The sequence below is a fragment of the Balaenoptera acutorostrata genome, chromosome 2, assembly GCF_949987535.1.
Source record: "Balaenoptera acutorostrata chromosome 2, mBalAcu1.1, whole genome shotgun sequence".
Taxonomy (NCBI): Eukaryota; Metazoa; Chordata; class Mammalia; order Artiodactyla; family Balaenopteridae; genus Balaenoptera; species Balaenoptera acutorostrata.
The window spans coordinates 117,705,288-117,718,497 of record NC_080065.1 but is presented as its reverse complement, the minus strand read 5'-3'; the positions used below and the strand labels follow the sequence as shown (position 1 = coordinate 117,718,497).

General features: G+C 39.2%; 1 protein-coding gene across 1 annotated transcript in view; it reads left to right on the top strand.

Annotated features, from left to right (window-relative positions):
* Positions 1-414: 414 nt before the first annotated feature.
* Positions 415-13,210, top strand: part of MEIKIN (meiotic kinetochore factor) — a 141,513-nt gene continuing 128,717 nt past the window's right edge. The window contains exons 1-5 of the mRNA XM_028168118.2: positions 415-526; positions 674-767; positions 1,181-1,268; positions 3,293-3,353; positions 11,184-11,321. Coding sequence (XP_028023919.1) covers positions 415-526; positions 674-767; positions 1,181-1,268; positions 3,293-3,353; positions 11,184-11,321 — 493 coding nt within the window. The remainder of the gene's footprint in view (positions 527-673; positions 768-1,180; positions 1,269-3,292; positions 3,354-11,183; positions 11,322-13,210) is intronic.

The following is a 13,210-nucleotide window of genomic DNA, read 5'->3' as shown; positions in this document are numbered from 1 at the left end:
CTAATGAGAAAATAAAAAGCAAAAGAACAACCTCCTGGACGAGGAAAAGTCTTTTCCATTAATTTTCCCTTCAACACGAGGCGAGGGAGGTCCAGGCCCCCCCGTCCACCACCAAGTTCCCTGGCGCTGCGCCTCCAGGAGGGCGGGGCGCCGCCACTTCACTGTGTCTTCCCAGAAGCCACCGCGCGACTCCTCGGAGATAAAAAAGCGGGAGTGAGGCGGCGTTTCCAGACCAGCGTGGGGGTCGGCGCTGTGGGCTTGTTGTTTTCTTCTCACCTCTTTCATTCCTCTCGGGCTGCCCCGCCGGCCAGGCCTGGACGCTGGTTCCCTCCGGCGTAGCTCGGTTCCTCAGGAAGAAGACGAGACAGGCTGTCGAGGGCCAAGAGCCCTCCGAGGCCTGGCGGTGGGGTGGCAATGTGGTCACTACGGGTCTATACCCGCAAAAAGCGGGCTGGCCATAGGCTCAACCTAACCCCAACGCCAGATCTAGGTGCCCCGGCTAAGGCGGAGGACCCGTCAGGGCCCGGCCGGAAGCTCTCTGCCCACTGTAAGCGCCGCGGGGCTGGCCTACGGAGTGGGACGCGGGGTGGGCTGGGCCTCAGCCCCAGGGAGCTCCGAGGCCCGCGGGCAGGCCTCCAGGGCTTTTGCCCTGAAGCGTGTCACTCTCTCTTAGGCCTGAAAAGAAGTGGCAAAACGCGCGGTTTGCAGAGAATCACGGAGAAATCAGAGCGGAGTCGGCTGGGAGGTAGCAGCTCTGGGCCACGGAGGTGCGTATCCACGAGTAACAGCCCCATGTCTCTGGCCACCTCAAAATTTCAATCCTGATTTTCTCCTAATAGCCTCTCATTCTAAGAGTCAGTGAAGAAAATAGTGTGTTCTGATTTCACTGTTCTCCGAACACAGAGCCAGAAATTTGACTTAGGAAAGAGATATAGTTAAAAAAAAAAAAAAAAAAAAAAGGAAGTTTTACCAAGTTGCCTAAAAGCAAGTGAGAGAAAACCTCCGAGAAAGCATTCGTGGCATCAATTGGTTATTGATACAATTCACCTGCTGTGTTCCTTACTTCTTGTTAATTATGTCCCCAACAGAGCTTTTCAGATTATAACAGTGTGAATAGTGATCAGGGACGTGGAGAGCCAAGTCCGGACGGTGCAAACTAATTGTGTTGTTTGTTTGTTAGCACTCTATTAAGAGGTACAGGAGAGAAAAGCCTGCATGAAAATAGCACTAGTGAAGAAGCCCAGGATGAGAAGATTGCTCCATTGAGTGTATGTATGTTTCTCCTATGGTCCTTGGATAAGCTTAAGGTAGAGACCAGTGGTACCTGATGTACCTCCGGCTGAAAGTATAATATGGTCTTTGTTCTATAGAGACTACATAGCTTTCTAGTGTTTTTATAAACATTGATGCTGTATCTTCAGACAGGGCCTTGAATTAATGATTCTGGTAGACTCATAGCCATGCATTTTTGTTTTTTCTTTCCTTTGACAAAAATTTAAGAAATATTCATTACCGGCTAATTTTCTGTGTGACAGATATAAAGTGTTTCTTAGTAATTCTCTAATGTTTGGTAGCACTTAAACATTTCAAAGCCATTTTCATGTTTCCTCATCTGACTTTGCATTAACAGTTAGAAACAGAGGATTCATCATCATTAGAATATTATATAACTTCCTGATCTACTGTATTTAATGTGGATTCTGTACAGTATTTTAAAGATGTGTAGCAGTAGTTTGGCGAAACTCAGATTTTAAAAATTGCTTGTGACTCATCTGACATTAGCATTAAATTGGATAGTCACAATCCAGCATTTTGGCTTGCATATTTCTCTTTGACATGTTTTTTGGGGGAGGGCAGTTTTAATAAAAGGCATGTTTTTAAAGTTTTTGTTTTTTTGTTTTTTGTTTGTTTGTTTTTAAAATTTTATTTATTTATGGCTGTGTTGGGTCTTCATTTCTGTGCGAGGGCTTTCTCTAGTTGCGGCAAGTGGGGGCCACTCTTCATCGTGGTGCGCGGGCCTCTCACCATCGCGGCCTCTCGTTGCGGAGCACAGGCTCCAGACGCGCAGGCTCAGTAGTTGTGGCTCATGGGCCCAGTTGCTCCGCAGCATGTGGGATCTTCCCAGACCAGGGCTCGAACCCGTGTCCCCTGCATTGGCAGGCAGATTCTCAACCACTGCGCCACCAGGGAAGCCCTAAAGGCATTTTTTTTAAAAAGGCTTTTCCCGAGATTTTAACAGTGTTGTGTCCCTAATAGATTATTCAGACTATGCAAAAAAACGTTTAAGCAGTTTCTTTTAAGTTTTGTATTTTTCCTTCCATTCCTTTTTTTCTGTGCCTTTAAAAAATTTTTTTACAAATTATCTTATTGTGTAAATTCCTCTAACATTAAGTAATCTTCAAAAATATGGTTTTTAGTGTCTGCATAGTGCTTTGTCTTATACATAGGTATACTATAATTTGTATAACTATTTTTCTGTGGTTGGGGGATTGAGATTGTTTCTAAGGTTTTGCTGTTTTAGATATCAGTAGATATCCTACCACAGAAATTTTTTGTGTGTACCTCAGATTGTTATCCTAAGACAAATACGTTGCAGTGGGTCAAGGGTTGGATTATATTTAAAGTTTTGATTCATGTTGGCCAGTTGGCACCATCTTATCTGAAACTTAAAATATCTATCTATCTACCTATCGATAGGTAGATAGATATTTGATAGATGAAAAGTAGCATGTTGTTTTACTTTCCATTTCTTTGAATGCTAGTAAAGTTGATATTTTTTCTCATTTTATTGGCCATTTGTGTGATTTTTTGGTGAAATACTTATTCATTATATATTGAAGATAGTTGTACTTTTACACACACATGTTACAAATATTTCCACATTTGTTTGCCTTTAATTTTATTTTTGGTATTTTAGACTTATTTATCAATCATTTTCTTTTGATTTATTTTGCTTTCATATTTAGAGGGAAAAAATTCTTTCCTACCTAGGGTATCAGAAAATATTCATCTTCATTTTCTAGTTGCTGGTTTATCCCACAGTAGTTAGTTGACTAGTATATTGTTGACTCCCTAGATATGTCCATAATATTATATTTTAAGATTTAATATTAAATATCAAACTACATCTGTATCAATAAGCTGAAAGAATGTATTACATATGAAACTGATATACAAAGTTGATATTAGTTTTGCATTTTCAAAATAACCAAATCAATGTGTTATAATATTATATTATAAAAATATTCCATCTCATAATTTGTGTTATATCTTTAATTCTTATTTCATATAGGAGTCAGTGACAGATGACCTCCAGGTTGATAGTAGTTTATCAAATAGTGAACGAGTATCAGGTAAGACTGGCAATGTGAACTTCTTCAACTTGCTTTCTTACAAACATAAGCATCCATTTGTATCTCTGCCTTATCTTCCCATCTCAGTGGAAGAGATGTCTTTCTCCTGGTCCAAGTTGAATCCTTCGGCCTGTGCTGTAGACTTCATCCTCAAAGCCTTCAAGCACACACCAGTAAATTATAATTGCGATAAGTGCTACAAAAGTGAGGTTAACTTGAGTGTAACTGAATTTAGTTGAAGAGATTAGGGAAAACTTCCATGAGGGAATGGCAATTTAATTGAGATCTGAAGAAAAGAGCTTAACTATAAAGAGAGGTGAATAAAGAGAAATCCAGGCAGAGGGAACAGCATGTGCAAAGACCCTAACGTGGGACTGAGCATTTTGTGTTCAGTGAACTGAAGGAAGGCCAGTGTGGCTAAAGTAGAGACGAGGAAGTGTGATAATAAGACAAGGTTGGACAGACTGAGGCTTTGCATAGCCTTATAGGCCATGCCAAAGATACTGATGTTTACCTTTGGAGCAGCAGAAGCCGCTGAAGTTTTTTAAATAGGGAATGATATGAACGTATTAGCTACAGTATGGAAAAAATAGGAGTAGATGTAAATAGACCAGTTGGGAGGCTATTGCAGTAGTTAAGGGGAGGAATGATGTCTCTTTGTACTATGGGATGACATTGGAAATGGAAGGAAGTGGGCGTATCTTATGGCTGTTGTAGGAAATGAAATTGACAGAATTTGGCAAATGAAGAGTGAAGAAGATGGAGGTATCAAAGATGACACGTGTTTCTGGCTTGCATAACTGAGTGTAAGGTGGTAGCATTCACTGAAAAAACCTTGTTTGAGGGAAAGATCATAAATTCTCTTTTTAATATATTAAGTTATGGGTGTGTTTAAGATAGACATCTTAGTAGTAGTAATGTCAAATAGGCAGTTGGATATGGAGGGCTACTGATAGAAGTTTGGTGTAATTGAAGTTATTTTTGAAAACAAGAAGGGATGCCATTACCACACCAGAAATACTGAGGAATTCTTAAAAACAGATGAGATCTGGCTGATGAATATATGAAGAGCAGAGAAAAACCACTGCAGAGGTAAGAATAGCTCTGGAGATACACTTAACTCAAAACACTTGGTCAATAAACGCAAAACACTGTAATAGATGGGACCCTGAAGGAGTTGTCAAGGTGGTGGATTAAGCACTACATTCTGGCACTGTATGACCTGTCTCCCTTCTCATCCCCTTCTTACATTGGAAACACTGGCAGCTCCCAGTGCCTGCTGCCAGGTCAAAACCCTAGGAATTACTGCCAAGCAAAGTGAACTAAGTCTTCACTTTGGCTCCTTAGGGTCAATGTTGGAGCTGGAGTGAGAAGCAGAAGGGAGACTGAAGTAACTCCAGATTGCCACACAGAGAGCAGAGGGGCAAAAAAGTTAAAAATATAGATTATGCTTATGGTTGTTAAGCCCAGGAAAAAGATACATTATGGCTCTCTGAAGTGGGAATTCTGATATGAGACTTCCAATGTGGATACTAGCCAAATAAGGCAGTGTCCCCATGTAACCTACAATACCTGGAAAATACAGGAGGACATCCCCACCTAGACCGTAAGTTCCAAGAATGTCTCATCACTCTTCTAAAATCTCCAGAGGTAGGTGGTGGTTTCAGAATTTATACGCTGTGCCATACAAACAGATTCTCAAATAGAGATATGAACAGACAATCAGAAACAGTCAAATCTTTGAAGAAAATCAGTGCCATGGAAGAGAGGCCACAAATGCAACAAACAAAAGAATTAACACCTGAGGGAAATGGTAGAAAACTTTAAATATCTCTTTAGAGACAAGAGGCCGTTGAATCCATAATATAACAGGCTGCCATAAAAAAAAATTTTAGTCCCTGGAAACTAAAAATATCATCAAATTTTAGAACAATAAATTAACCTAATATTGAGATGTATTCAGCTGAAGATTAAATTAGCTAGCTAGAAAATAGAATAGAGGAATTTTCTTAAAATATAGTGCAAAAGAACATGGGAGGTACTCAACAAATGCTTTTCCCTCCTTCTTCTCCCCTCTTTGCCTGGTTAACTTCTGCTAGTTCTTCAAAAATAGATTCAGGTGCTGTCTCTACTGGGAAGCCTCTCCTGACTGCTGTTCTCTCTTTTTAGATGAGTTGTTCTATCCTGGTAATTCTATGGCACTGCCATAGGACTCAGAACAGCAGTATAATTGTTTTTGTTCCTCTAGGCCCTAAAGCTATTGAAAATAAGCACTACCTTTTATCTTCCTATTCCACTCTTGGGACATAAAATAGTTTGAAATGCTTGTTGAATGAGTTTTCTACTCTATTTAGAGGAAATAAACAATTTTACCATAATCAGTATTTTTTAAAATTGTAGTTTAAATATATGATAAATGTCCTTGGTTACTAGCTTTATCAAATTGACGTGTGAAAGGTATGCGGAAATAGAAAATAGACTGTCTCTAATTAACAAACTGGTTGTATTCTGAGTTCATTTGTTGATTGATATTTGAGACCTAGAATACTTTATACTATAATAAAATATAAATGGTTAGGTTTTGAGCAGCCCATAGAATTCTATTTAACATATAATTAATTGTTTTAATTCTGTCTTGGAATCTAGTAATTTTGCAATATGATTAAAATTAACTCAGGATTTCATATTTAATATGGAGGATTGAACATATACGTTTACTTCTCCCTTCTGAAACCTCACTAAAATACCAATAAAGGCATTAAAAAAGGCATGAATCCACAACATAGAGAAAAAGAGACCTCAGCTGACAAGAGATAATCAGCAAAAGTTTGGAATCTGGAAGGTAGATGAATAAATTATAATAGGCCTAACAGACAGAAAAAAAAAAAAAAGGCTGAAACCTAGATACCTAGAACAAACCAAGAAGCAAACTGAGGCAGGCTGAAGTTTCAGAAATTAGAGGCATCACATACTCCTGAAGGAATAGGTAGAGTTAATGTTGAAAATAGGAGTTTTGGAAATCTTTAAAAGTAGCAGTTAGATGCTGTGATCCCTTCCCCAACACTATGTAGCCAGGCAGCTACTCTTTTTCCCACCATGGCAGTCCAGAGACATTGAAGCAAAGGGTCTGGACACAGGGATGCTCAGTACTGCTGAGGGCAGGGGTGCTGTATTGAAAACTAGCAGTGGGAGGTGGTGGGAGGAGGAGGGAAGGGAATTAACTAAAGTCTGTTTACTTACCCCAGACTCCTTACCCCACTCAGGAAAATACACCCCAGTTAAGGGACTGGAGGATTCCTCTTTTGGAAAAGACCTATTTTCTGGCAGTAATGACCTGGTCCATGTCCAAATACCCTTCAGTAAAGCCCACTACTTCCTAAACCCCACTTATGAATCCAGAGTTTCCAACTGCTATTTAGTTGCCTCATTCTTTTTTTTAAAAAAAAAATGTTTATTTATTTATTTATTTTTGGCTGCATTGGGTCTTTGTGGCTGCGCACGGGCTTTCTCTAGTTGGTGGCGAGCGGGGGCTACTTTTCCTTGCGGTGCGCGAGCTTCTCATTCTGGTAGCTTCTCGTTGCGGAGCACTGGCTCTAGGCATGCGGGCTTCAGTAGTTGTGGCATGCAGGCTCAGTTGTTGTGGCCCGCAGGCTCTAGAGCGCAGGCTCAGTAGTTGTGGCGCACAGGCTTAATTACTACGCGGCATGTGGGACCTTCCCGGACCAGGGCTCAAACCCATGTCCCCTGCATTGGCAGGCAGATTCTTAACCACTGTGCCACCAGGGGAGTCCTAGTGCCTCATTCTTAAACATTCAAGAATTACCAGGCATTTAAAGAAAATATTTAAAATAAAAGTCAGATACCAAATAAAAAGAAACTTGAAGGACACAGACAATGCAAAGAAAAAAACTTCTAAGCCATATTTTCATTATTATCCTCAGGATGATGAAAAAGTGTGTCCATGAAACAAGTGCAGGCTACTATAAAAAGGAGCATTCAGAGAACAAAAAGAATTCTTAAAAAATAGTAACATGGAATTAGGAAAACATTCTATGAAGGATTGGGTGATGAATTTAAGGAAATATTCCAAAAGTTGAACAGACATTAAAGAGAAGATAAAAGATAGAAATAGTGGTGACCCAACTCTATGAGTATACTAAAAAACCACCGAATTGTATACTTTAAAAGATTGGGATTTATGGAATATGAATTGTATTTCAATAAAGCTGCTATTTTAAAAAGAAAAATAATTATAATCTAAGTCTAGGCATTCTAACATCTGAAAAATAGTAGTTCCAGATATTATAAAGTAAACGGAAAGGGAATTATTAAACACATAAAACTAGAAATTTTTCTAGAATTAAAAATGGTTATGAGTGTACATATTGAAAGAGCGCACCAACTGCCCATCACAATGAATGAAAAAGACCCACACCAAGGCACAACGTTATGTAATTTAAAAATCCTCAGGATAAAGAGAGAAATCCTTCAGTTTTCCAGAGACAGGATAGATTCCCACTCAAAATTTGTTTCCAATTTCAAGGTTAATGATGCCACTCACATACCAGGAGAGTATGGAAAGGTTTATTACTGATATAATGAAGCCTTCTAGAGAGGAGGCTGTCTCCTGAGCAGGACTGAAAATGACTTGAGAGAGCAGGGAAAGGAGACTGTGTTGGGGTTTTTAGGTGGTTAGAGGGTGGGGCTGGGGTGAGGTTTTAACTTGCTGATGTTGCCAGAAGATGGAGCACCAGGGCTTATCAGCTTGTACAGATATGGGGCAGAAGGGGAACATGGAGCAGTGAGGTTTAAATCTGTCAAACACTAAAAAATGCAATCAGTTTTTTAAATATACTGGTCTAGAATTCTGTACTCAGCTAAACAGTCACTCAAGTGTGAAGATAGTATAAAGAAATTTTTTAGACAGGTCTTCCATGCACCTTTTCTCAAGAAATGAAGAAGATAGTCCAGCAAAACCAGAAAGTAAATCAATAAAGAAGAAATCATGAGATCCAGAAGTCAGAGGCTCTAATACATAAAATATGTGAAAGAATTTCTTAGGATCATGGTAAAGGGAAATCCCGGGAAGACATGTGTGCAGCATGTCTAGAGGATAACCACCAAATTTGAGCAAGTGTATTGAGATCTCCAGTAGCAATATTTTTTTAAAAAAGAGGAAAAAAAAGAAGGAAAGAGGAGGAGAGAGAGAGAGAGGCAGGGAAGGAGGAAGGAAGGAAAGAAAAGAAAAGAAAAAGAAAAGAACTGATAGATAACCTGGCATTTAAAAAAAATTGTTGAGAGGAAATTTACACTTTTGCAAAAAGTTGGGATGAAATGGGTACTTAGAAAACTAATTAAAAATTAGGTTATCAATAACTCAAAGGAAAAACAAAAACTTGTAGCAAAAAGGTGATATAAATAATATAGCTCATAGTACATGGCTCAGCTCTAAATATATTTAAGCAGTCATAATGATAGAATCATTGAATACATTTAATTTAAAAATATAGAGGAAGATATTAAAAGAAACAATAGAGTTAATAGGGTTGAAAACAGTTGTTTCATTATGATGGGGTTTATGAAACAAGAGGTTTTTGATAAAAGCCTTGTAGAACTATTTGACTTTTTTAAATGTATGGTATAATTTGATATAAATGTAATTTTAAGTGCATTTACATTTCTAACTTGTGACACCAGAAACAACTTTCTACTGTTATAATCAGGAACATTTGTTTATTCTTTTCTCTACCAAACTACCTACATGGTGAGTACAGGGCTTTCCTAATTTCCAAGCCTGGCTTGAGTTCTGGGTTTGGTGGAAGGGTTAGCTCTCCTGCGAGTGGTATTCATGGAATTTTGAGAGGTGGAAGGCACGAGAGATGAAGCAACATGTCGGTGAGAAGGATGAAGACAGAGTGAGAAAAGTAAAAAGTAGCAAGGACAGGGAAGGACACTCTAGGGCAGCTGAAATAGGGGAAGCAAAAGATACTTAGAGGCATAACTTACCTCTGACGTCTGAAGAGGTGAAGAAGGATGGTAGCTTGAGTCAGTCAATTTAAGTGTTGCACTGGTGGCTGGAGGAGGTGGCCAGGTAGGAAACAATTGTCAACTTTAAGAAGGGGGTTGGAGTGGAAGAGAAGGGTGTGGTAAGGTCAAAATGAGAAGGATAAAGAGTTAGTTGTCTCAGGTAGGTAATGGATGAGCAGAGATAGGTATAGATAGGGCAGGGCAAAAGATAATGGGTTTTCAGAGTAATGCTCTCCTTTCATCCCTTACCCCACACCCCGACAGTTTCTATTATCGTTGACCTCTGTTTTATCATGTTGGAAGTGTTTGATAAATGCTGGCTGACTATAGCAGAGTATATTTTCCCTTTCCTTACTGAATCTTCTGGTTCTTCAAATAAATACTAAGTTCTATCCCATTTATTGGAAAGGTTTTCATTCTAGTCTACTCTCACAGGGATGACTTTAAGACCTCCGATTCTGGGAGATTTTCTGTTCAGATATTTACCCCAATTTCCTACTGAGATGTTTGTTTTCTTATTACTGAGTTTTCGGAGTTCTTTATATTTTGGATTCCAGTCCATTTACAAATGTTTTCTCTTAATCTATGGCTTGTCTTCTCACCTTAACCATCTCTTTCAAATAAAAGGTTTAAAATTTGATGAAGTCCAGTTTATCACTGCTGTTGTTTTATGAATCATCCTTTTAGTGTTATATCAAAGAAATCTTTGCCTAACTCATTGTCATGAAGATTTTCTCCTGTGTTTTTTTCTAGAAGTTTTGTAGTTTTAGAATTTGCATTTAGAATCATGATGCATTTAGAGTTAATTTTTTATATGATGGAAGGTATGAATGCAAGTTGTTTTGTTTTGCTTTTGCATATGGATATCCAGTTCCAACATAATTTGTTTAAAAGAATATGCTTTCTCCACTGACTTGCCTTTGCATCTTGGTCAAAAATCAGTTACTCTTATATGTGTGAGTCTATTTCTGGGCTCTCTGTTCAGTTCCTTTGATCTATGTTCCTTTGAGTCTATGTTTATGCTCATTGTTTTTTGTTTTTTTAAAAAATTATTTATTTATTTATTTTATTTATGGCTGTGTTGGGTCTTCGTTTCTGTGCGAGGGCTCCCTCCAGTTGTGTCAAGCGAGGGCCACTCTTCATCACGGTGCGCAGGCCTCTCACTATCGCAGCCTCTGTTGTTGCGGAACACAGGCTCCAGACGCGCAGGCTCAGCAACTGTGGCTCACGGGCCTAGCCGCTCCGCGGCACGCGGGATCCTCCCAGACCAGGGCTCGAACCCGCATCCCCTGCATTGGCAGGCAGACTCCCAACCACTGCGCCACCAGGGAAGCCCATGCTCATTGTTTTTTAAATGGAATAACTAGAATCACTGTTTCTTCTTCTCAGCTAGTTAGCTTACAGTTATTGGGTTACTTTTATATAAAACTTGCATTTAAAAAATTAGGTATACATTTTATTTATTTATATTTATTTTTTATTGAAGTATAGTTGATAAAACTTGCATTTTTGAGCCAAGAATTATAACTGAACCAAAGTAGGGAAGGAATAAATTATAAAACTTTGAAAAACAATGGAAAAGGTTTATAGTACATTTTCTCCATATCAAATACAGAATTATTTTCTCAGATTAAAGTACAATTTAAGATTGTGTACAATAATATGCCTTTTCAGTTGTATGTGTAATTTTACATTATTAGTATACAACTGCATGTACATTTCTACAACTTTGAATTCTTAGGATTTTGAATCTGTTTACTATTGAAACATTTTACCCTTTTTGTTTGTTTGTTTATTCTACAGGACTAAGTTTACAGCATGATATTTCTAGCTCTCTTCTAAGTTACTCAATCACAGACTCTTATACAGAATACAAGAGTTTTGAAGAGAGTTTAAGTAGCTTCCCATCGCCTGAACTCTTCAGAGGATCAGATTATTTAGGTGAGAAAATAATTTCAACCTTAATTTGCTCCACTATAGAAATTGCTCCTTTGTCCACAAATCCTGCAATGAATAACGTTCCTTTTCAGGAGGTATACTTATCTTCCACCAAAACCTTCTTCTGCCTGCTATCCATTGTGTTCCATTCTCAGTCACATAGGACTATAGATCAAAAGCCCTCAGATCAGGGAAGGATGAAGAGATTAGCATTTACATGTAATACATATCCAGTTAGTAAGCAGTTTTGCACATAACATATGTATACTTGTTCTCTTGAACTATGGGCTATCTTTTATTTCCTGTACTTCTCTTACTTTTCAATAACTAAAAGGTTGACTAGACCATCTCCCTGTCTGAATTTTTTCTACAAATTAAGAGTTATTTACATTTACTATATGTATAATTAAGAGCCTTTGGTTAATGATGCAGATTGAACACATGCCTTCCTCCACAACTTTGTGCAATGGCTTTTTAAAAAAGACATAAGCACATAAGAGTAAAGAGAATGGGAAAGAATAAAGCATAAAGTTTGGAAAGCTAGAGAGCAAATGGTCTGATAAAGCAGAATTGAAAAAACTGAGTCCTAAATCAACAATGGGAATACCCCAGAAACAAGTTAGTTTGTACAATACCATAGTATCCCAGAAAAGTTTTCAATGTGGCTTGTAAAATAATTCTAAGCCATAGAGATCCCACTTAGCCATTTAGGGCCCCCTCTTAAATATGAGCAGAGAGCCAAGGACTACTAGACTTCTGAGAAAACCCTCTAACATAAAACATAGAGATCAGAACAAAGCAAAATATGGTAGTGAGTCAGTAAGGTGTTGGAATAGGAAACCCTAGACTTGCCTTCCCCCAGGAACACACCAATTCAACAATACATGGACTAATTCCCTTTGTGAGAAATCTAAAAACTAGTTGAGGGGCTCCTGTACCCCAGGCAAGCTTGAGACCAGTCACATCAAAGGCAGTAGGAAGGACTTCCCTGGTGGCACAGTAGTTAAGAATCCACTTGCCAATGCAGGGGACACGGGTTTGATCCCTGGTCCGGGAAGATCCCACATGCCATGGAGCAACTAAGCCCATGTGCCACAAGTACTGAGCCTATGCTCTAGAGCCCGCAAGCCACAACTACTGAAGCCCGCACACCTAGAACCCATGCTCAGCAACAAGAGAAGCCACCACAATGAGAAGCCCGTGCACCACAACGAAGAAGAGTAGCCCCCACTCAACGCAACTAGAGAAAGCCTGCGCACAGCAACAAAGACCCAACGCAGCCCCCCCCACCCAGAGAAGCCAGTAGGAAAATTCAAGACACCCTTTCACCATAATTCACACCCCCAGCACAGGTTGGCAGGAAACCTTCAGCTCCCAGCTTCTCCCTAGGGAGGGAGGGAAAGGACTGAAGCATGTGTCAAAAGTTCTCAATTTTCTGGGAGTGGTCAAAGAATTGCCTACTATCTTATCTGCCTCAGAGGGCTGATGGGACCTGACATACTCTAGAAGTCTGATGAGTGCTGAAGCAAAGATAGTATTTTGTCCCAGCATAAAAACATTCACTAGATCCCAGCTTCTCTCTGGGGTGGGAAAGAGTTGGACTGTGTCCAACATTCCAACATTTCCAGGGGCTGCTCAAAGGAATAGTTTTTGTCTCATCTGTCTTGGAACACTGATGGGACTTGGTGTATTCTAGATTCCTCATGGGCACTAAGAACAAAGACTATGGTTTGAACTGGAAAGAAGGTTTGAGAGGATCCCAGAATCTCTGGTTGGGAAGATTGGTGAAGGTCTTCTGTACGAGGCCTATCTGTGAAGACTGGGAGAGGTGGCTGTTTTTTCTAATGTGCAGATACCAATACAAATCATTAAAGAAAAAGAAACAGGGAAAC